This window comes from Uranotaenia lowii, chromosome 2 (assembly GCF_029784155.1).
Source record: "Uranotaenia lowii strain MFRU-FL chromosome 2, ASM2978415v1, whole genome shotgun sequence".
Taxonomy (NCBI): Eukaryota; Metazoa; Arthropoda; class Insecta; order Diptera; family Culicidae; genus Uranotaenia; species Uranotaenia lowii.
In genome coordinates, this window is record NC_073692.1 from 386,428,808 (window position 1) to 386,452,512 (window position 23,705).

A 23,705-nucleotide genomic window follows, 5' to 3' on the forward strand; every position below is an offset into this window, starting at 1 on the left:
TTTTGATTTCATTTTATTTGTGCTGGAGCTGAACATTTGCTGTTTATGTGTCGCTTTGAAAGGAATGGTTACAAAGTTCAAATTATGACATTCTAAATATTATGTTTATTAAAAAAAAGTAGTTGGGTTACAATGTTGAAAAATTATGTTATAAAGAGCTAAATTTTATTGTTTTCAATTTCATATGAAATCAAAAATAATGTTTTGACCAAGTTTGTTTTATATTATGGATCACTGTGCATGAGGTGACGACGTTTGTTTTCCGTAGGAAAGGAATATGCGAAGGAAGCGCTGCCGAGTTTGGATGATGATTTTGCATGAGTGCGAGTGGGATGCAGCTTGAATTTCACCCAGCTTGTAAATTTGTTGTTCGCTTCCATTGGCTATTGGGATTGGGCCTGCTAAAAAGAATAAAGCTTGCTCTTTACTCTTACACAGATTTCCATAAGAATGACAGCTAATCGGAGTGAAATTGGAGTGGAGGCTATTGCTTTCTCTGTCTAACACACGAGAAATCGTATACCCGAGTTGCGAGCGCGCCCATCGCCCATAGTCCCCAAACGAACGAGTGAGATGCAATCTATTTCTATCAGGCTGGCTGGAGTGAGCGATAGTTTGTTTTGTTTTGCTATCCGGGTGTACGCAAACGGTTGCTAGAAAATTCCTAAGGGCGACATTTTAAATATGTATGATTCAAAGAATCGTTCGCTTAATTGAGTTTTAGCTTTAGCTTGCTTCTTGCCTCGGTCATAATGGTTTTTAAAATGACTCTCCTCCTTCTATGGGAGTGGAATAAAAAAATATGAACATTCACTATCGTATGTTAACTTCAATGGAAACAGATCTATCATGATTTCATTTAAAAAAATTTGACAAACGATTTGTTTGCTCGGTTAATAAACATATTTATGTTAACCAACACTCAGGCAAATTCTTATTATAATTTTCATAAGATGCATCTTATGAACCGCTTTTTAGAGTGTAAAATAGTTTTTCATAAGAGTCTTATGAAATTCTTTCAATTTTTATACGATGTTCTTATGAAAAATAGAAGAAACGGCATTGTGGAAAAATAATGAACACATTCATTCCACCAGTCATCTATTTCATCGTCGTCAGAAGCACTAACCAATGGTAAAGTTTCTTCAATGTCAATTGATTCTGATATTCTAAATGGTAAGTTTTCGTTGACATTTAATTTTAATGAAGCTTGAAGAATACTTGTAAGCTCAAAAGATATATTTTAATTATTATTTACTTTACAGATTGGCTACCGATAAGAAGCGCGAAGTCAAAGGGCCGAGGCGGCAATAAAATTGGGTGTTAAAGGGCTGCTGATTGTCGCCATGATGTTATTTCAAACCAATGTTATCAAAAATAAAATTATTTGAAAAACAATCTTGAATTATTTTTATTGTACGCGAAATTTTCTTTTCCCCTAAGAATATCTTATGAAAAACAACAATCCCTCATTGAAACCGGTGTTCATCCTTTGAGTTCATTTCCATCATAAGACAATCTTATGAATTTCATTATTTTTTCTTATGGCGCCACTTCATAAGAAAATCTTATGGCATACTTAATAGGATTTTTCTGAGTGAATGTAATATTTTGGAACCTATTTTCTAGATTGTCATTCTGATAATAGAAATTTTAAACACACCAAAAACTGAAACAAACAAATGAAACTTTTTTACGTAAGATTATAATTCAGCACACAAATATCAATTTTATAAATTGGTTGACATTTCGTACTTTCGACTTTTTGAAAACAACACAGAACATTGTTGTGCTTCCTTCCAGGATATTATCTACGAATTCGTGGGGGCTGTTGTTGTATTAGTGAGGCAAATTTCTTCTAGAGGCGGCCAATTTAAGGAACTCATAAAGGGCCACAATTCGGAACGGGGGCCACAATAAGGAGCATTTCAATCAATAGTTTGATCAGGTTTATATCAAATTATCCACCGCTTTAAAGCAAGGACATATTTTTACTACATTTCAGGCTAGTAAGCAATCATATTTGTCGAAGGACTTTTGAAGGTACATATTACAGGAAGACTACAATCATGGGAAATATAGTCAACCATGCCTTAGGGGCCAAGTTCGGGTACATTTACCCTAATACTCAGATTTGAGAAAAGCAAAAAAACGCACAATGTTAAAAGCCAGATGCAGTTGTGAAAAAAAATTAAAACGACACTATAAAACTGTAATTCCTTGCTGACAAAAATGACAAAAATGGCAAAAATGACAAATATGACAAAAATGACAAAAATGACAAAAATGACAAAAATGACAAAAATGACAAAAATGACAAAAATGACAAAAATGACAAAAATGACAAAAATGACAAAAATGACAAAAATGACAAAAATGACAAAAATGACAAAAATGACAAAAATGACAAAAATGACAAAAATGACAAAAATGACAAAAATGACAAAAATGACAAAAATGACAAAAATGACAAAAATGACAAAAATGACAAAAATGACAAAAATGACAAAAATGACAAAAATGACAAAAATGACAAAAATGACAAAAATGACAAAAATGACAAAAATGACAAAAATGACAAAAATGACAAAAATGACAAAAATGACAAAAATGACAAAAATGACAAAAATGACAAAAATGACAAAAATGACAAAAATGACAAAAATGACAAAAATGACAAAAATGACAAAAATGACAAAAATGACAAAAATGACAAAAATGACAAAAATGACAAAAATGACAAAAATGACAAAAATGACAAAAATGACAAAAATGACAAAAATGACAAAAATGACAAAAATGACAAAAATGACAAAAATGACAAAAATGACAAAAATGACAAAAATGACAAAAATGACAAAAATGACAAAAATGAAAAAAATGAAAAAAATGACAAAAATGACAAAAATGACAAAAATGACAAAAATGACAAAAATGACAAAAAATGACAAAAATGACAAAAATGACAAAAATGACAAAAATGACAAAAATGACAAAAATGACAAAAATGACAAAAATGACAAAAATGACAAAAATGACAAAAATGACAAAAATGACAAAAATGACAAAAATGACAAAAATGACAAAAATGACAAAAATGACAAAAATGACAAAAATGACAAAAATGACAAAAATGACAAAAATGACAAAAATGACAAAAATGACAAAAATGACAAAAATGACAAAAATGACAAAAAAAAAATGTCACAAAAATGACAAAACCTACAAGAAAATGACACAAAAATGACAAATTTTACATAGTTGACAAAATTGGCTCACTTTCGTCAATTTCGTCAATTTTGTCTCAATGTGGTCCATTTTGGTAAGTTTTTCAAATTATCCTAGTTTGTCAATTTTATCATATCGCCAAATTTGTAAGTTTAGTCTGTTTTGTTAATTTTTTAAAAAAATTAAAAAATTGGCTTTTTTGCTAATACCATCTAACCGGTAAGTTAGATATACCTATTCGGACCGTGAGCAGGCAAAATGACTGGTAGAAGGGAAATTTTGTTCAACACATTTTTTTTTTCTTTTTTACTTCTGATATCGTTCACTAACTCATTCGAGAAGGTTTATGTTAAAAAATAGAATTATTTTTTCACCATGGGTGCACGGAATCACCTCATTTTCACATAGTTGACTATTCAGTGTATCACATAAATTGAATATTTCAAATAATTATCTAAACACTCAAACACTTGGTGTTGACCAAGAGTGCCCGGTTTCATTTTAATTTTGTCATAGTAAACATTTTCTAGCAGCTATTGCCCAGAAGTTTTTCAATTTATTGTTAATGAACTAAATTTGATATATTGTAGGTTTTTAAGCATTTTTTTAATGCGGAGTTATTTTCCACGGGTTCATCGCGTAATAATTGAAGATTGAGCCTTTCGAGTTTTTTTTTAAAAAGTATTTAGAACAATCTTCACTATTCCAAACTCGAAACAATGTCTTAACATGAATTTATAAAAATGATTATTAAATTTTAGCTCCTTTTATTCATTTTTGAAAAATAGTGTCAATCATATATTAAAATTATTCGTTTCCTTATTCGTTATTGTGCCTTATAATATATCCCAAGGCCGTAGGAAGAACCGACTGAAAAAAAATTTAAAAAAATATATGTGTGTAGCTATATGATTATTCAGTTTAAAGTACTCATAAGAACCGTTTTAAATCGTTTTAAAGTGGTTCATAACCTTAAGGGTAAGCAAAATTTTTATAATGAAACCTTAAGAAACAAAATATGGAATTTGCTTTCATCGATGGTTAAAATCTATGAATTTGTTTAAGAGTTTGGAAGATCAAACGTATTCGATTTGAGCATAAAGCATAAGTTCTATTCAGGGTAGCCTTCAATTTCTTCTATTCTATACTCAAATCAAACAAGACCAATTTCCGAACTCTTATGCAATTTCCAAAGTTCTAACCTTTGATGAAAGAAAAAAAATATTTCAAAAAAGTAAGAAATAAAAAATTTCCGTTCAAATTTGCTTGATGAAACTTGAATCAAATTTATGATTTTAGTCCGAAAACTGCATTATTAAAAATTAAACGATATGGTATAAAAAAAAAGAAATTTGTGCAGATTTTTTGAGGTTAAAATCAGGTTTATGTTTCTTTTACAGCAAATATTTACCATAAAAAATCAATTCCATAATAAAACTCCTGTAGATGATCTTTAAAATTTGAGAGTTTTTGTTTAAAACAAAACATTTAAAATTACTACATACTACTTACTTTATATTTGTGATTTTCAGCTGAATTGTGTGTACAAACTAATTTTGATTTTAAAATTTGAAGTCTGGAAATTGAATTTATAAGCAAATTTTTTAGTTCATATTCTCTTGAATTCCTCAACAATTTAATGTTGATTGAAAAGCTCATTTACAAGATAAATCTTTATTTGAATTTTGAATCTGAATTCTGAACATGAATTTGAAAATTGAACTTAGAATCTGTTTCCGAATTTCCATACGATTTCTGAAATGTACAAAAAAAAACGATTTGCGAATCTTGATTCCAGATAAGATTTTTATGAGTCAAGTTTGAGGGCCTTTATTCTTAAATCTATAATTTGAGTTCTGTAGTTCTGGTTTGCTCTTAATTCATTATTTTAATTATTTATTTTTAATCTGTATTGTGAATCTGAATAAATATGTGGATTTCAAATCATGAATCTTCAGAATGAATAAACCAACTTGGTTTAAAATCGCTGAGAGAAAAAAAATGATGAATCTGAATCTGAGTTTTCAATTTTGGAAAGCCATTTCGGAGCTCTAAATGTTTAAATTTTGAGTAAGAATTAATGTTAAGAACTTCGAAATTGAATATAAAACAAATTTTTTCTTTTTTTTAACATTCGGAAAACTTTTATTAACGTATTGAAAATGCATATGATTTTCGAAAACATCATTCAAATTTGATATGAAATGTGAAAGCAAGTTTGAACCAGGATTGCAAAACTGCTTTTTATTTATAACTTTTTTTTTATGATTATTTGAATTGAAAATCAATAGAATACAATTTTGGATAAGGAAATAAGGAACCAAACGTCCGAAAAAATTAGTTTAAAATGTAATATTCAGACCTGAATATCCATAAACAAGGGAGAAAATTTTGAAAAATTGTAGCAGAATTTTGAACTTGGGATGGGTTTTTGAAGTTTTGGTATCAGTTATTTAGTCTAGATTGTTACTCTAGAATAACTTGGCTCTATAATCGTAATTTGATTATGAATTTAAAATTTTGAGTGTAAAGTAGAAAACCTCGCTTACTTTTTTGGACCGTCAAGAGAGGGAGGGGGATATCCTTGATTCTAAAAAAGAGCGCTGATACAAACTATTTGCATGTTTGGATTAAGCGCTTCGTTCTTCGAAAAGTGTGACTTTGTTGCCTGGTGTAATTTTCCAATTTTTGAACTTTTGTTCCCCTATTTTTTGGACATTTTTTTAAGCAGATTCAGGTTGCAGATAGGAAACAAAAGCATATGCCACAATAATAGCGATACCTACATCTTGCGAGTAATGAAATAAAGTTTTTTTTTTATTTGAATTTGATTTTATCGATTCAGTTTTGTTCTGTTCTTATTTCAAATGGTAACGAAATTATTTCATAAGATATTTTGAGAGAAAATTTGCCAAATCTGCTTAAATCAGTCTCATTGCCTTAACCAGCTAGTATTTTCAATAGTATTAGCCCACATGAACAACAAAAACCATTGAGGTAAAATATTGATTTGTGTAGGCATCCCGCGTTTCCCTTCCGGCTTTGAAAAACAATTTAGATCGCGCAATTGAAAATTAGCTTGCGCCCCACATGAGCTGTTGTTTTGAAATATTAATCCTTTGTCAGTTACTAATAGTCCCTAGTCGCCCACTCATTCACTCGTTCCTCACCCAAATGCAACGGACGGTGATAAATCTGCCCATTTAAATTTCCTGAAAATGATGTCTCAATATGTATGTCCAGCGGGTTCCGTTGGCCCTAATCCAACAACCATACCTCGTATAGTGTTTACGAACATTAGGTACTACCCTCCCATAAAAGTAACTCTAATTTCCATTAAATCGGCCACCTCGTCTCTCTTTCTCGGCGGCATCCATTCCATATAGAAGAGTCTGGTTTGGATCCCTGGTACGTCACCTGGCTAATAGATACACGACAAGTGGCGCTACCAACAATCCCATATTATCCGCAAACCACCCGCGGCGATTTGACAGACTGAACGCCTGGACTAACTCCTATAGCGCACAACACATTACCCCCTTGCATATCGGTATGTACGTTTGGCTGTACCGTCAGTTAATCTAGTGCAACCTACTACCGAGCAAAATCGCACACTGATCCTTTGGGCAAAACTTCACACTCTACTGTGTTCTACACGCTTATTGTTACCGCCAGCACTACTAGGAGGTGAGAACTCAGTGTGGGTCGGTTCCTAAAAGTGGTAGAAACTATTCTGCGCCGCTTCGGGTACAATTTATCACTGTCACTAATCCGCGCGAGGACTAATTTGCATATTGCATGCGGTGCATCGTATATCTATGTAGTAAGTAAGTATGCCAGAAGCATCCGACGACCGATTGCATTTGCCGGGAAGAACCTGTGACGCTGTTGTTCCTGAATAGTTAGTAGGAATGGCGACGTAAAGGGCATCCCAGTTCATATGGAGTAGTTCGCACTTCTGGGATGTTGACCATGTAAGACACCCTTTAAGCCCGCCAGGGGAAACTGTTTGGAGGTGCGAGAGTTATCTGTTTTGTAAATCTGTTTAGTCCAGTTATGTGCAACCAGGTAACGGTTGTTATCGGAATGTTTTCGGTAAAATTAATTTAAATATAGTTGAAATAGATTTTTTAAATCAGGTCAGGTTATTCCTGGCAATTAGTTCCTTGGATGTAAGGAGTCAGTACTCAACCATTCAGAAATACGACGCTTTCTTTGACTGATAGCTAACTTCTTATTTATCAGACATACAAAACTTTGACAACATTTTGTTGCCTGTTAAAAGTGCTATCCGACCTTTTTAAATTATAATATTCACGCGTTTTCGCGATACTTAAATACGATGCATCATTTTTGTCATTTTGGTCATTTTTGTCATTTTGGTCATTTTTGTCATTTTTGTCATTTTTGTCATTTTTGTCATTTTTGTCATTTTTGTCATTTTTGTCATTTTTGTCATTTTTGTCATTTTTGTCATTTTTGTCATTTTTGTCATTTTTGTCATTTTTGTCATTTTTGTCATTTTTGTCATTTTTGTCATTTTTGTCATTTTTGTCATTTTTGTCATTTTTGTCATTTTTGTCATTTTTGTCATTTTTGTCATTTTTGTCATTTTTGTCATTTTTGTCATTTTTGTCATTTTTGTCATTTTTGACATTTTTGTCATTTTTGTCATTTTTGTCATTTTTGTCATTTTTGTCATTTTTGTCATTTTTGTCATTTTTGTCATTTTTGTCATTTTTGTCATTTTTGTCATTTTTGTCATTTTTGTCATTTTTGTCATTTTTGTCATTTTTGTCATTTTTGTCATTTTTTTACATCTGGATTTTGAACAATTTTCGGTTTTTTTCTTATTCAACGTCCAATGTCAGCTTCCATTTTTCTTGTTCTGTTATTATTATTTGTAAAATTTATTTATAAATACATTGTAAGATATCGTTATTCAATGTTTTTGTTTTCAATTACCAACAAACGTACGGTCAACCTAAATAAAAATAAAACTCTAGCCATGCATGCGACATTTGTATCACTTTCGCCCGGAATCTCCCGCAGAATTGATTATCTTGTCCCGCTGCATAAATGTGTCCTATCCCATTAAAGTTGACCTAATTGCAGATAAGTAGACGACATTTGCTTGTCGTTTCTTCCGAATGCGAACTGAACACGTGCTTTGGCAGCGGCATGTCACGGTCGCCATTCGGTGTCGCAAAGCCTGTGCGTCCACGCGATATAATTTACGGCGCAATCTGTTCGACAACACCGTTCGAAGCTCGCGACAGAGAGGTGTTGCCGGCAGATGAAAAATGTCACAACATCACACGCACCATGTTCCGCGAACTGGTTACGCCGGTGCCTTCGGGTTATTTAATTCCTGAGGAGTTCCTATGGAGGATTGCTGCGTTTTTCACACCTTGGAGATACTTCAGTGAGGTGCTCAGAAGCAACACAGTCGACTCTAACGAAAAGGCGGAAAAAGGGTACAGCAGTTATCAAATATTAATTTTCCAGTGTGATAATAAATCAGCTCCTCGGGTGGCAATGAAGATAGGTAGCTGATGAATATGTTGTTTCGAGTTCTCATTGATGTTTAATTAATTTACGACGCTAAGCCGACAAATTTGATTTTTTTGTCCAAACGTACGCTTCTGAGTAGCGGAAAAATATTAAGGTATAATAACACGATAAATCTACGTTCGAATGTTAATAACGAATGTCATTCGAAAGTGTGATGGAAATAAATCAAACATTGATGTTTAACTTTATAATCAACCCTGGACACACCGATTTCAATATCAAACCAGGTATTTGAAAAGTTTGAAAAATGATCATGAACGTGAATATTATTGGTAAGCCGTTTTACGATCGATTCCAAACGGAGACCGCAAGCAACTTTTGAAACTGGACAAATTCTACCGCGTTTGGTTTAGTCCACTGACTGGGGACAGATTGCAAAGTCCGAGCAACGGAATTGCTGCTGCTGTTATTGGAATTTTATGGAAGTAATTTTTCACTTATCGGCTTTGAAAGTTACAACTCTTCTTGGACCACATACTTACACTGCCGGCCAAGAGTTTGGGATCACCCGCTAAAAAACACGCAAATTTTGATCGTTCATATCTCAGCCGTCTTAGGACATATTGCAAATCTTCTGATCTTATTTAAAAGATAATGAACAATAGCTATTTCTGAGATATTTTGCCTAGTAATAATGTTTTAGTTTTGCACCTAAAACTTTACCTAAAGTTAGAACATTTTTTAAAAATCGCACTCAATATTCAAAGTCGATCATCTCGGGATAGGGTGGACCAAATTTCAAAATTTGAGTTGCATTAGAATCCTTATTCTGTACTTCTCAAAACACAATCAAAAATTTTTGTGCAAAAATTTAAGAATGTACTTTTAATTAATAAAATTGACACTACAGTTATCGTCCAAAAGTTTGGGATAACCCCTAGTATGGTGTATCGGCCAAAAGTTTGGGATCATTCTTTTAAAAACATGCAAATTTAATTCATTCATATCTTTCTCATCTAACATCGTATTGCAGATCTGAAGGGTGCATTTGAAAGCTTAAGAATTGTTGTTTTTTTTTATAAATTCATTAAAAAATTATATTTCAAATCCATAACCATAAAAAATTCAGAATCATAAATGTGAATTTAAAAAAAAAACAATTAATTTCAGTTAAATTTTTTATGGTTATCACTTTAAAATATATTTTTTGTATGAATTTATAAAAAAAACGATAATTCTTAAGCTTTCAAATGTACCCTTCAGATCTGCAATACGATGTTAGATGAGAAAGATATGAACGCCCCAAACGGCCCAAAATTTTGGCCGATACACCATACCAGGGGTGATCCCAAACTTTTGGACGATAACTTAAGTGTCTATTTTATTAATTAAAAGTACATTTATAAATTTTAGCACAAAGTTTTTTGATTGTGTTTTGAGAAGTACAAAATAAGGATTCTAATGCAACTCAAATTTTGAAATTTTGTCCGCCCTATCGCGAGATGATCGGCTTTGAATATTGAGTGCGATTTTTTGAAAATGTTCTAACTTTAGGCTAAGTTTTAGGTGCAAAACTATAACATTATTTCTGGGAAAAATACCTTCGAAATAGCTATTGTTCATTATCTTTTAAATAAGATCAGAAGATTTGCAATATGTCCTAAGACGGCTGAGATATGAACGATCAATATTTGCATGTTTTTTAGCGGGTGATCCCAAACTTTTGTCCGGCAGTGTACATCAATAACTACCAGGCGCATGACCGGCAGCCAGCCGGTACTTACTTTGATATGTCTCGCCAATCGGTGGTTGTAAAAGTTGCTGCCAATATCTACTCAAAGCTTGATTAATAACAATAAATCGACATGTTTCTGAAAGAATTTGTGGCAGCATTTGGTTTATTCAGATATTCCAGCTGAATCGTCGAATTTGGTACATAGGCTGTGAATTTTAGAATGGTTTCTATTCAAAAATTTGAGTTCACGATGGAAATGACAAAAATGACAAAAATGATAAAAATGACAAAAATGACAAAAATGACAAAAATGACAAAAATGACAAAAATGACAAAAATGACAAAAATGACAAAAATGACAAAAATGACAAAAATGACAAAAATGACAAAAATGACAAAAATGACAAAAATGACAAAAATGACAAAAATGACAAAAATGACAAAAATGACAAAAATGACAAAAATGACAAAAATGACAAAAATGACAAAAATGACAAAAATGACAAAAATGACAAAAATGACAAAAATGACAAAAATGACAAAAATGACAAAAATGACAAAAATGACAAAAATGACAAAAATGACAAAAATGACAAAAATGACAAAAATGACAAAAATGACAAAAATGACAAAAATGACAAAAATGACAAAAATGACAAAAATGACAAAAATGACAAAAATGACAAAAATGACAAAAATGACAAAAATGACAAAAATGACAAAAATGACAAAAATGACAAAAATGACAAAAATGACAAAAATGACAAAAATGACAAAAATGACAAAAATGACAAAAATGACAAAAATGACAAAAATGACAAAAATGACCAAAAATTACAAAAATTACAAAAATGACAAAAATGACAAAAATGACAAAAATGACAAAAATGACAAAAATGACAAAAATGACAAAAATGACAAAAATGACAAAAATGACAAAAATGACAAAAATGACAAAAATGACAAAAATGACAAAAATGACAAAAATGACAAAAATGACAAAAATGACAAAAATGACAAAAATGACAAAAATGACAAAAATGACAAAAATGAGAAAAATGACAAAAATGACAAAAATGACAAAAATGACAAAAATGACAAAAATGACAAAAAGAAAAAAATGACAAAAATGACAAAAATGACAAAAATTATATAAATGACAAAAATGACAAATATGACAAAAATGACAAAAATGACAAAAATGACAAAAATGACAAAAATGACAAAAATGACAAAAATGACAAAAATGACAAAAATGACAAAAATGACAAAAATGACAAAAATGACAAAAATGACAAAAATGACAAAAATGACAAAAATGACAAAAATGACAAAAATGACAAAAATGACAAAAATGACAAAAATGACAAAAATGACAAAAATGACAAAAATGACAAAAATGACAAAAATGACAAAAATGACAAAAATGACAAAAATGACAAAAATGACAAAAATGACAAAAATGACAAAAATGACAAAAATGACAAAAAAGACAAAAAGGACAAAAATGACAAAAATGACAAAAATGACAAAAATGACAAAAATGACAAAAATGACAAAAATGACAAAAGTGACAAAAATGACAAAAATGAAAAAAATGACAAAAATGACAAAAATGACAAAAATGACAAAAATGACAAAAATGGCAAAAATGACAAAAATGACAAAAATGACAAAAAGAAAAAAATTACAAAAATTACAAAAATTACATAAATGACAAAAATGACAAATATGACAAATATGACAAAAATGACAAAAATGACAAAAATGACACAAAAAAGAAACAAATTGACACAAAAATGACACAAAAATGACACAAAAATGACACAAGAATAATACAAAAATGACACAAAAGTGACACAAAAATGACACAAAAATGACACAAAAATGACACAAAAATGACACAAAAATGACACAAAAATGACACAAAAATGACACAAAAATGACACAATAATGACACAAAAATGTCAAAAATGAAATCATGAAAAAATAGTAAAATTCTTAATGATGCAACTTGTAATACGCGGTTTAAATATTTTTTCTTGAAACTCAACAAAACTTTTTTTTCTATCGTTTATTCGTATTTAAGTAATACAAACAAAAATCTCGCCCATCGACCTATTGCTTTTAAATCCATTTCGGTTTGCTCTCTCTCTCTCCCCCGCGCAGGTGGCGATCGAAATCTCGTTGTTCCGACATCGGTTTTTCGCCGGGCCGTGGACCAGATGAAGCGGACCCCGGAATTCACGTTCGCCGTGGTCCTGAAGCAGGAACAAGCTAACTCTGGGACCATCGTTTCCTTCTCGAACGGAAACAATAGGTAGGTTTCTCATTCCGTGCCTGTCGATTACGCTGTCGACTTTCCTATCAGCCTTCTGTTCAAACTTTTTTTCCCATTTCCGACCCCTTCTTCGTGCACCTTCATTTCCACAGACACACGAAACACAAACATTACAGAACTTTTATTTTTTTGAAAACCTATTCCCAAACCGTCAAAAAAGTCCAATATTTCCTCAATCTCCCATATCGTGATTTGTTGCCATATCGGTTGGCCGGAAGTAATGTGACGTTCCCTGGTGACAATAAATTTCTCCCCTTGTTGACAGGTTTCGGTGAGCATCGTTAATGAGAATTCATTGCCAACAGTGAGCGTCATTTAGTTCCCCCATGTGAAAAATTTTCCTCTACCTCAAGCAATGTATTCTTTGAGCGCCATAAACGATTCCCATTATTGCCGACAATAATGCAATCTCTAGGGATTCCCCCCTATTGGCATTGCCGAGTAATTAAATAAGGCATCACTATCTCCCCTCCCTTTTCTTCGAAGTTTTCCCAATAAAATTCCGCTGCCCAAACACCATACGTTAAGAAACACACACTCCTACACATCATCTCTCTCTCACTCTCACCCTCACTCCTTTACCCTATCTCTGTCGCATATGATCTCTATCGAATCTATTGATCTATCTTTTCTAATCCTAATCGAAACAATGTAATAATTAATATTAATGTTAAGGTATTTAGAATTACAATCAAGTGGAAGACGTGACGAAATACGTTTTCATTACACACACACAACAGCAGCGGGCGAGTCGGAGGTGCACATCGAGTCCTTTCCGTATCGCCTGGCGGACGACACCGAGCACAAGGTGGCGCTGACTGTGAGCGGCGCCGAGCTGCAGCTGTACATCGACTGCCATCCACTGTATAAACGAATGACACATTTTTTACCAGATAGAAATTTTAGTGCTTCCAATATGCAATTGTTCGTCGGACAAAGAAACTCAAATAGTCATTTTTTATTTAAGGTGAGCATCTCTACGGAGCAACTTTTATCTTCTACTTCTTTGAATCCAACTGAGGTGGACGTTGAGCGCGGAGAGGCTTTGTTTGCAATGTTCTAACACTATAAGTTGAAAATTCTTCTACAAATTTCGGAAACGGTAGACTGCTAATGAAACATAGAATTAAAAAAAAAAAAGGAATCGTTATACGAAATCAGAATTCAAAATCATAAAGAAGAATCAGAATTGTTATCATGAAATGTGGTTCAAACACCCAAACAAGAGGCTGCAGAATTTCAATGCCGATGACGCACACTCTATGCCAAAAATGAGATAATACGTGAACTGTACCAAAGATGACACGATTGTCTATGCCAACATTGACATAGAACCTATGCCATAGACAGTCAAGCACTCATGCAAAATGATGCATTCCCGCTACATACACACATTCAAACGAAACAATAAAATATAAAAAAAAAAAAAAACGACGGAAAAGTGAGCATCGAACTTAAACTTCTTTCTCACCTCGTTTTGCCACTTGTATCACTTTGCCATGTATTCTACCAGAGTCAGTTGGAGAACTGGTGTTTTTTTTTTTGTAGTCTTCCCGTCATCAACTTCATTTGAAATAAAAGTCGGGGGAATTTCTTTGATTTGATATGATGTAATTTTACAAAAAGGTTACCGTCACTGAATAAAGGATCAATTACAAGTTCAATCAAAAAATTTAAATTTTTAAAATTGCACAGTATTTGACACATTCATAGGTGACCAGCATTTTTGCTGCCTATGTTTTTACAACTGGTTTTAGATAACTGAGGCGTTTTGAATATAAATAATTTGGCAGATTTTATCTATCACTTATAAATTTAGTGGTTATAAAGTGCGAAAATATTTTAAAATTAATCCGTTTTAAGAAAAATCGATCTTTAGTAACTAATAAACAAATTCATAAACCTACGTGAAAACTGCAACCAGATTTTGAATCTGTTTATTATTCTTTATTCAATCACGTATTCGGATTTGGCTTAGCTATTCGTTTCAGAGATTCACTTAAAAAATTTAATCTTACAATTTTGAGAACTAGGAATAGATAAGATTACAACTTTTTCTAACATCATTCGAGAAAGTCTTCGAGTATTTGATATTAAAAATTTTAACTCATTTAATAACTTTGTTGCAGGCTGTGAAACCATTCGACTTACGTTTAAAAATTTTCAAAGATTCAAATTGTCTGTAATCTTTTTTTAAAATTCCGTCAAATTTACTGCTTTTTGCATGATTGGGAAAAAATAACTAAAAGAAATCCACTGTAACTTTTTTCTCAGATGACAAAATTAAACGCGTTCGTTAAAACTGTTCATTGAATAAAAAACTTATTTTTAAAATCTTTGAAATGTGCTACCATAATAGTGCATAAATTTGTTTAAGGATTTCTTACTTACTTTCAAGAGTTATCTCGAAAATAAGAGCTGATAAAAAAAACTAATTGCATTAGAATCATACATGTGAAAATTGGTATAAAAGTCTTTGCACCTCGGTAAAATGTAAATTTTGTGGCATTGTGTTAGGTATATGTACTTTCCATCACATAATCATTTTCAATTCCGATCATTTTTGCCTTTCTTTCAGAAAGGTATAGTTATCGGTCGATTTGGGAGATCCTTAATTTTGGGTCTTAGATATACCTTTATAGGTACCTATCGAATCAGCTCGACGAGTTCAGACGATGTCAGTGTATTTGTGTGTGCTGGTGTGATTTTTTGTAAACATTGTCCACACGTTTTTGCGAAACTGGGAAGTACAATAAAAATGATTTTCGTCTTAAAAAATTTGATTTTTTTCCCTCTTCAATGTATAAAAGAAAGAAAAAAAAAACAAAATAGTTTGAAAAAAAAATTTTCATAGTAATTATCATCAAATCATCACTCCAAAAAACGTGTCAATTTGGCTTGCTAGCCACAACCAGCAATCACTAAAATGAAAATTATCGTGTATATGACGTCATATACACGATGGGCGCGTTCGCTACACGCTATTCGCTACACGATGGGCGCACTCCGCTCCCACTCATAATGTCTTCATGACGACAAAAGGAGCAGTAGAAAGGGAGTAAGAATTCTTATAACTTAACAGTTTTCTACTTTTTTACCAGCTCAGTGTTAACCGAACCGGTCGCAAAAATTTTGAAGCCGAAGCTTCAAAATCATATTGTGATAATGTGGAGTTTCATAAAGGGGTACAACCCCGAATTGCCATATCAAACCGATGGGTGTAGGGTTCAACACCGCATTTTTCTGCAGCGATGGCTGGCTTCGATACGTTGAAGCAAGCGTGAATCTGTTAGATAATTTTGTAGTAAGTTTGAAAAAGGGCGAACGCACCAAATGTAAACAAACATAGCGTAACATTTCATAAGGGCGAAACTATCAGTTAGCTCGAAAAAATAACGCTTTTGAAACTTCGGAACATCTAATCAAATCCTATTTCAAAAATCGACGCTATCTATTGGCCCTACCCGGATAAAAAAATCCCATTTTAAATAGGCGTAATTTCGCGTTCAAAAGAAAATGCATCAACAAAAAGTTTCACCCAATTTAATTTTATCAACTGTTTTAAAGTTTAAAGTGATTTTTTGTACAGACGTGTTAATTTCAAAATGTTGAATTCCCTGGACTTTAAAGTATTTCAGATTTTAAACTAAACTAAAAAAAAATCGGGTCCAATAGTGAGTTTCAGAATTCAGATTAAAATCCACAAATTCAGATGCAATCCAGCGCTAGACGATTTTCAAAACAAATTTACAAAACCGACATAATGGACAAAAATGTCAAAATAGTCAATTACTACAAAAATGACAATTGTTTAAATTTTCTTAAATTACAAAGTGTATCAAATTTACATAATTGATAAAATTGATAAAAATTACAAAATAGACAACATTCACAAACTTTAATCAAGTTTTAACAAGCCTGACATATTTCGCAAATATGGGAAAAATTTACCAAAATTGACCAATTTTGAATGGATTGACATAAATTATAACATTTACAAAATTGACAAAACTGGATAGATAAAATGAATATAAATCATAAAACTGAAAAAGTTTTCAAAATATGCAAAATTGACAGAATCAATATAGAAAAAAATTAAACAAATTTACCAAACTGACATAATTTACAAACATTTCAAAATAGTCTATAATTACAAAAATGACATGATTGTTAAAATCATCAAAAATTACAAATTGGACCAAACTTGCATAGTTGACAAAATTGAAAAAAAATGACAACATTCACAAACTTGATAACCTGACAAATTTTGCAAATATGGCAAAAAATGTGCCCTTTTAAAAAATCGACCTTACGTTGCGAATCATTCGTTGGCATACCCAGAATCCCATTATTTTCTTCCAATAAGATTCTATATTCCCTACCCAGAATGAGAGCAGCAGTGGTATAATTTTTTTCAAAAGGGCGTGCGGCCAAATGTTAACAATCAAATTGTGAGCTGGGTGAAAAAGTACCGTTTGAAGACTTACATTTTAAACCTAATTACTTTCAACGCGATTTTCTCGAAACAGCTTTCGTCGTTTCCAAAAATGAATCAACATAGAAATCAAAGTTTTTAGCATACCTATCAGGGGCATTCTTGTATACTAGTAAGAATGCCCCTGAAAAGTATGCTAAAATAATTTATACCACTGCTGCTCTCATGCTGGTTAGGGAAAATAGAATCTTATTGGAAATAAAATAATGTGATACTAGGATCAACTGATCTAGCAGTAGCATGTATATTGACAAGTTAAAGTCAAAAATCAAAAATAAATATTTTAAATATTGTCGAGTATAAGTTTTTGCATCATTCAATTTCACTTGCCGTTCTAAATGTTCTAAATGTTGACAAAACTACCCAAGTGGACAAAATGGACAAAATTTACAAAATTTTCAAAATTTACAAAATTCACAAAATTTACAAAAGTTACTAAGTTTACAAAATTTACAAAATTTACAAAATTTACAAAATTAACAAAATTTATAAAATTGACAAAATTGACAAAACTAATAGAATTAACAAAATTGACAAAAATGATAAAATAGACATAATTGAAAATATTGACATTTCAAAGTTGTCAAAATGTTTAATATCTATTGTTAAATCGATAGATAATTGTAATCTACATTGAAGCATCGTATTTTAGTTTAGCAGTTGAAAATTTATTTAATTTTTTTTCCATTTATTCGCTTCCTTTTCTTGAGAGGTTGAATTATTTGAAACACATGGTTAGGAATCTTTTTTAAAAATTATACCCTTCATTTTTAGACCTCTTCTATTTTATAAATATAAGATCATAATGTCATAGAAACGGGATCATACAAGATATCCCAGAATTCAATCATTCAAAATTTTTCAATTAGTTTACAATTATGTTATTATTTATGTGAAAATTATAATTATTTCAAAATACCTTCATGCTTTAAAAAATTTAGAATCCTAATTTCTTAAATTCATTTAGGATTTACTACGTTCGAAATACTTTAATCATTACTCAGAATTTATAAATCGATCATTTTATTATTTTGTGTCATGTGTATCCAAATATAATTTTTATACTGTAAGAAAGGCTACAATCCACTGTTAAGTGTATTAAATCGGGTTTTTCCGATTGTTTTTGGTTAAATCATACCACTGGTTTTAAAAGTGGTTTCCACAGTTGTTTGAGCGTTGTGAGCTTTCGAACGGACTCTACCTCTACCTCTACCTATTTTGGGGAGTTTGGAGGGCCTCAGGAAAACATATCATATCAAATTTTAAAAACTCTCCGAACCACATTCATATCATAATCACAATAAAATTTTAAAATTTTGCGTTAAAAAAATCTTATATCCGTCAAATTGAAACTCTGGTACGTAAGTACTTAATTTTTTTTTTTTTTTTGGCTTAACTAAAATAATTATAAAAGTTCAACCAAATTTAAATAGCTCAGTTTTTGTAACGTGTTCTTAAAAATTTAAGAATTTTTTTTTTAAGTTTATGGATGACTTTCCCGAAACACATATCAAATCAAAATTTGATACTATAAAAAGTTCCTCTGAAACATAGTTTTTTCTGTGCGCAAAAAAGGGAAATTTTGAGATTCAATTAGAAAGAGTTCAGGAGGTCCGTTCTTATAAGTAATTTCAGTAAATAATCTTTCAAATATCGAAAGCTTATGAACGGTACAATTTTTCAACAATTCCATTCCATGTAATGTTTTTATTTTAATTCGAAACACCTACAAAATTTGTCAGACAGGTAAACTCAAAAACTTTGGAAATGAGCGGCGATTTGACATTTATGGAATTAATAATGATGGTTTTAAATCGCTTGAAAGAATTGATAACAAATTCATGGAACAATATTTGCCTACTATTTAAGATGAATTTATACTTGCAGCAAGCATATGCCAAAATTTTTAATTTAAATAGCGTATTCTTTTTTTCCTTGAATATTTAAGAAAAAAAAACTTGTTTGGCCCGCGAGCGAATCTCATATTAAAATTTGGACCGCCTGTTGAAAATGTTGGCCACCCATGGTCTAAACAAAGAAAATTCACTGAAAAATGAATGCAAACTCAGAGAAGATTACAAAAAAGGAAAACATTTTAAATCCCGAAAAATTACCACGAATTGGCCAACTTTCAAAAATTGCATTAGATTCAATTCTCTACGTACCCAAAATCTAACGATTGCAGAATGTTGGAAAAAACATGAATTTTGAAGCCCTATTTTAAAAACAATTTTTTCATCTCTAAAACAGTTTTTATAAGAGGTGAAATGAAAACTACGATTTTAGACTACTTATTAAAATTTTTGATCGCTAAAAATTTGAAAATGGTTTTCAATGTTCCATCATACAGCTTTCAACTTCAGCTTTCATGAACTCTAAAGCAATATTTTTTTAGTAAACCATATGTGACCCACGGTAGTTTTAATAAGGGATGTTTTTTCGGATTTTTTTTTATTTAAGAAGTTGGTCTTTTTGGAAAAGCCATGTTCTAAAAATTGATGGTTTTCTTGGTTTGCGTATATCATTTGGAAAAATATATCTCAATCTTTTCTAACTAATTTTAAAACAAAGATCTAAACATCTCTTTGAAGTGAAATAAGCCAAAGCGGTTAAATTGTATGAAAACTAATTTCGAGAAAATACGCCTTTAAATTATTGTGTTTAGCCATTTTCCATACATTTTTCGAACATTTGCAATTTTCAATAATTTTGTAATAATTGTAAAACATCAAAAGTTTGCTCTGTAACGTTTTCCAATTTGTTTTTGTTTGCTAAGCTTTAACAGGAAAGGATGTATTTATGAAAATTTAACCAGATCTTAATATATTTTTACTGGCATCTTGCTCTGTATTTAGAAACATCAATAAAGAAAAACTAGCCAGAATTTACAGTTGGATAGTAAAATTCAACTAGAACTGGTTAGTTACTGACAAATCTCTTAGAAGAACGACTTTTTTTAAGCAAAAATTTATCTTGGAAAAATTGCAATGATTAAAAAAAGACTCTATTTCGTATTTGTCCTGTTCAAAGAAGGCTTTCCAAATTCACTTGTCAAATCGAATTATTGAAAACTTTGGAAAGAGTTGGATTGAGTTGAGGTTGACGTCCGTACTTTGAAAAATCAATATTATTTATGATATAACTAGAGTTCGTCGAAAAAATACTCTTTCAAATGTCAAAAGCTTGTGAATGCCTTTTTTTCAACAATATCATTCTGAGGTTTTTTTTATTATTTGCCTATCAAATTTTTCTAAGGAAAACGGTGAACTTGAAAACTTTGAAAAATGGGCGGTCATTTTTATTATATTTGATAGTCTCCAACAAAAAATTGACTTTATGTCCATTGTAGCACAGATAATGTAGTCACGTCATTTGACATTTCTGTTATCAGCAGATTTTAAATCGTATGTTAGGCTTCCACAAAAACTTTCATGATTAGTTTTGTGAAACTTACTCGAAAATCTCGTTTTCGATGCATAAATAAAGAAATTTACAATACAATTTGTTTTTTTTATTTTGTTCGATTTGGCATCCGAGCATTTTTCAATGGAATCCGGGTATTCGAGCCGAACCGGACTTTTCCCAAATGTTTTATTAAATATCCGGGCAAACCCGGATAAAAACGAGCAATCTGGCAAGCTTAATCTTTACTCGATGTGACCTAGGCAAATATTTTTATAGCGTTTTAAAAAATCTGTTAATATATTTTTGAATACTCAAGAACGAATTGTTTTTTGGCCCGCCAGCCAATCTTATTTCAGAAATTTGGCCCGCCTGTTGAAAATGTTGGTCATCCTTGCTCTAGAAGATGGGAATTGTAACTTGATTGTTCGATTTTGTACAAGATATATTGTATGCAAGTTTGTTGCATGCAAGCTTTTGTCAACTCTTCTTTTCATGACTTTTCGGGCAAAAAATTGGTTATTGTTCTGATTCCAAATCTAATTTGCATCCCACCAATTTTTGGAAAGTCTCACAGTCTCACAATTTACGAGAACCAAATTCTTTTCATGATCAACATTCTAGTTAGAAGTAAAGTGACAAGAAATCTGATGTCTGTGAAGATGCTTCGTAAAGTTCAGCAAAGGGATTGGTACGCTGTTGCTTATTTTGTTTTGAAATTATGTCAGAAGAAGCGCAGATTGGAAAGACTGCTGCTTTGTTTGTTTTAAGATTATGCTGGTTCCAGTCAATACGACGGACTGAAGAAGCGCAAATTGGGAAGGCTGCTGCACTTTGTTTGTTTTGAAATGATGCCAGTTCCGGTAAATAAGAAGGACTGAAGAAGCGCAGTTTGGGAAGGCTGCTGTTTTGTTTGTTTTGAAATGATGTCAACTTTGGTGAATAAGACGAACAGAAGAAGCAAAGATTAGAAACTTGCTGCTGGGTTTGGTTTGAAATGATACCAGTTCTGGTAATTAAGACGGGCTAAAGAAGCGCACATTGGAAAGGCTGCAGCTTTTTTTGTTCTGAAATGATGCCAGTTTCGGTAATTAAGACAAACTGAAGAAGCGTATATTCGAAAGTCTGCTGCTGTGTTTGAATTGAAATGATCCCAGTTTCGGTAAATAAGATGGACTAAAGAAGCGCAGATTAGAAAGCTGCTGCTTTGTTTGTTTTGAAATGGTGCCAGTTCCGGTAAATAAGACGGACTGAAAGCGCAGATTGAGAAGGCTGCTGCTTTGTTTATTTTAAAATGATGCCATTTCCGGTAAATAAGACGGACTGAAGAGGCGTGGATTGGGAAGGCTGCTGCTTTATTTGTTTTGAAATGGTACCAGTTCCTGTAAATAAGACAGATTGAAGAAGCGCAGATTAGAAATGCTGCTGCTTTGTTTGTTTTGAAATGATGCCAATTCCGGTGAATAAGATGGACTGAAAGCGCAGATTGGGAAGGCTGCTGCTTTGTTTGTTTTGAAATGATACCAGTTCCGGTAAATAAGACGGTCTGAAAAAGCGCCTATTAGAAAGTCTGCGGCAGTGTTTGTTTGACGCCAGCTCCGGTAAATATGCCGGACTGAAGAAACGCAGATTAGAAATGCTGCTTTGTTTTTTTTTTTTTCAGATGATACCAACTCCGGTAAATACGACGGACTGAAGAAGCGCAGATTGGGAAAACTGCTGCTATATTTTTTTTAGAAAAGATGCCAATTCCTGTGCCAAATGGAAAAAAAATGCCACATGGAGTCATATCTTGAGCACTTAGCTCGCAACATTTTACCTAACCAATATATTTTTTGAGTTTGGTTAATATTAGAATGATTTTCAAGACTCATGAGCTATGCTGTGAGAAGTAAAATTTGAAATAGCCAATGGACCATTCTATTTATGGATTTTGAATGATTTTCAACAAAGGTTAAGTACCCCTGATTAAAAGTTCAAGTCTGCTTTAAATTTAAAAAAAGTTTTTTCGCTAGGATTTTTGGAGCACAGTTTTGGAGTTTCATGCTGTCAAAACTGCACCTCATTCTCCCCTACTGAAATACCTTACCCATGCTTACGAATCGAAAGTTACGATCTTCTGTATCGTTTCCTTTAGTTATTTTTGTAGGGAATAACTACGAAATTCAGGAGCATCCGGTTTTGATGAGGCCAGTTTTTCCCTTCAAAAATAACTTGGCTTAGCTTAGCTTGATTGACCAGTATAGCCCTATAAAAATATCAGATAAAGTCAAATTTAGGAAGCTTTTGAAAATAGCCAACACAAAATGAAAAATTATACTTAATTGTTTGGGACTAAATATTTTTTCGACTCGCCTTTTTTCTCCAATATTCGACCGTACAAAAAAAACTCTTCACAAAAACTAATCAACTCGAATTTTCAACCAGAGGTGACTTATTCGAAAGGAATCTTCGATTGGTTTGATTCACAACCAGTAACTTTTTTTTTTGGATTTCGACCTCCTTGGATTTTGCCGACCACATACATTTTTCCCCATAGATGGCGCTTGAATTTAATTGGGGAAAAAATTAACTTTAGTGAAAACATTTTAATAAAAGTCAGCAATATAATTTTACGGATTATGTTCTATGATTAAAACATTTCCTGTTATGTTGACTTGAACTAATATCAAAAGCAAAATATGCTACCATAAATAGACAACAAACTGCATTAGAAATCCCAAACATTGCAAGGATATGTGTGTGCAGAATTAAAAATCTACCTCAAAAAGGTTATAAAAAGGCATTTCTGGGAAGAACGCGCATTTTTTCATTTTCGCCTAAGAATTCAAAAAAAAATTGAAAGCAGCCGATGAGACTTTTTTATTGATTGTTTAGTTGGCTTATCACCGCGATTGGTTGTTTGTTATCATCTACTTTTTATTGATTGAAACTTGCTGCACGATGTCTTTTTAGAACAATTTCAATACCAAAAAAAACTCGGCATCTTC

General features: G+C 31.8%; 1 protein-coding gene across 6 annotated transcripts in view; it reads left to right on the forward strand.

Moving 5' to 3' along the window:
- LOC129749780 (protein kinase C-binding protein NELL1-like) overlaps window positions 1-23,705 on the forward strand; it is a 148,411-nt gene that overhangs the window by 75,955 nt on the left and 48,751 nt on the right. For 4 of the 6 annotated variants that reach the window (XM_055744861.1, XM_055744855.1, XM_055744856.1 and 1 more), the window contains 2 exons: window positions 12,647-12,797; window positions 13,494-13,785. In XM_055744861.1, coding sequence (XP_055600836.1) covers window positions 12,647-12,797; window positions 13,494-13,785 — 443 coding nt within the window. Of the gene's footprint in view, window positions 1-12,646; window positions 12,798-13,493; window positions 13,786-23,705 lie in introns of those variants that run through there. The other 2 variants (XM_055744857.1, XM_055744858.1) reach the window with 2 other exon arrangements.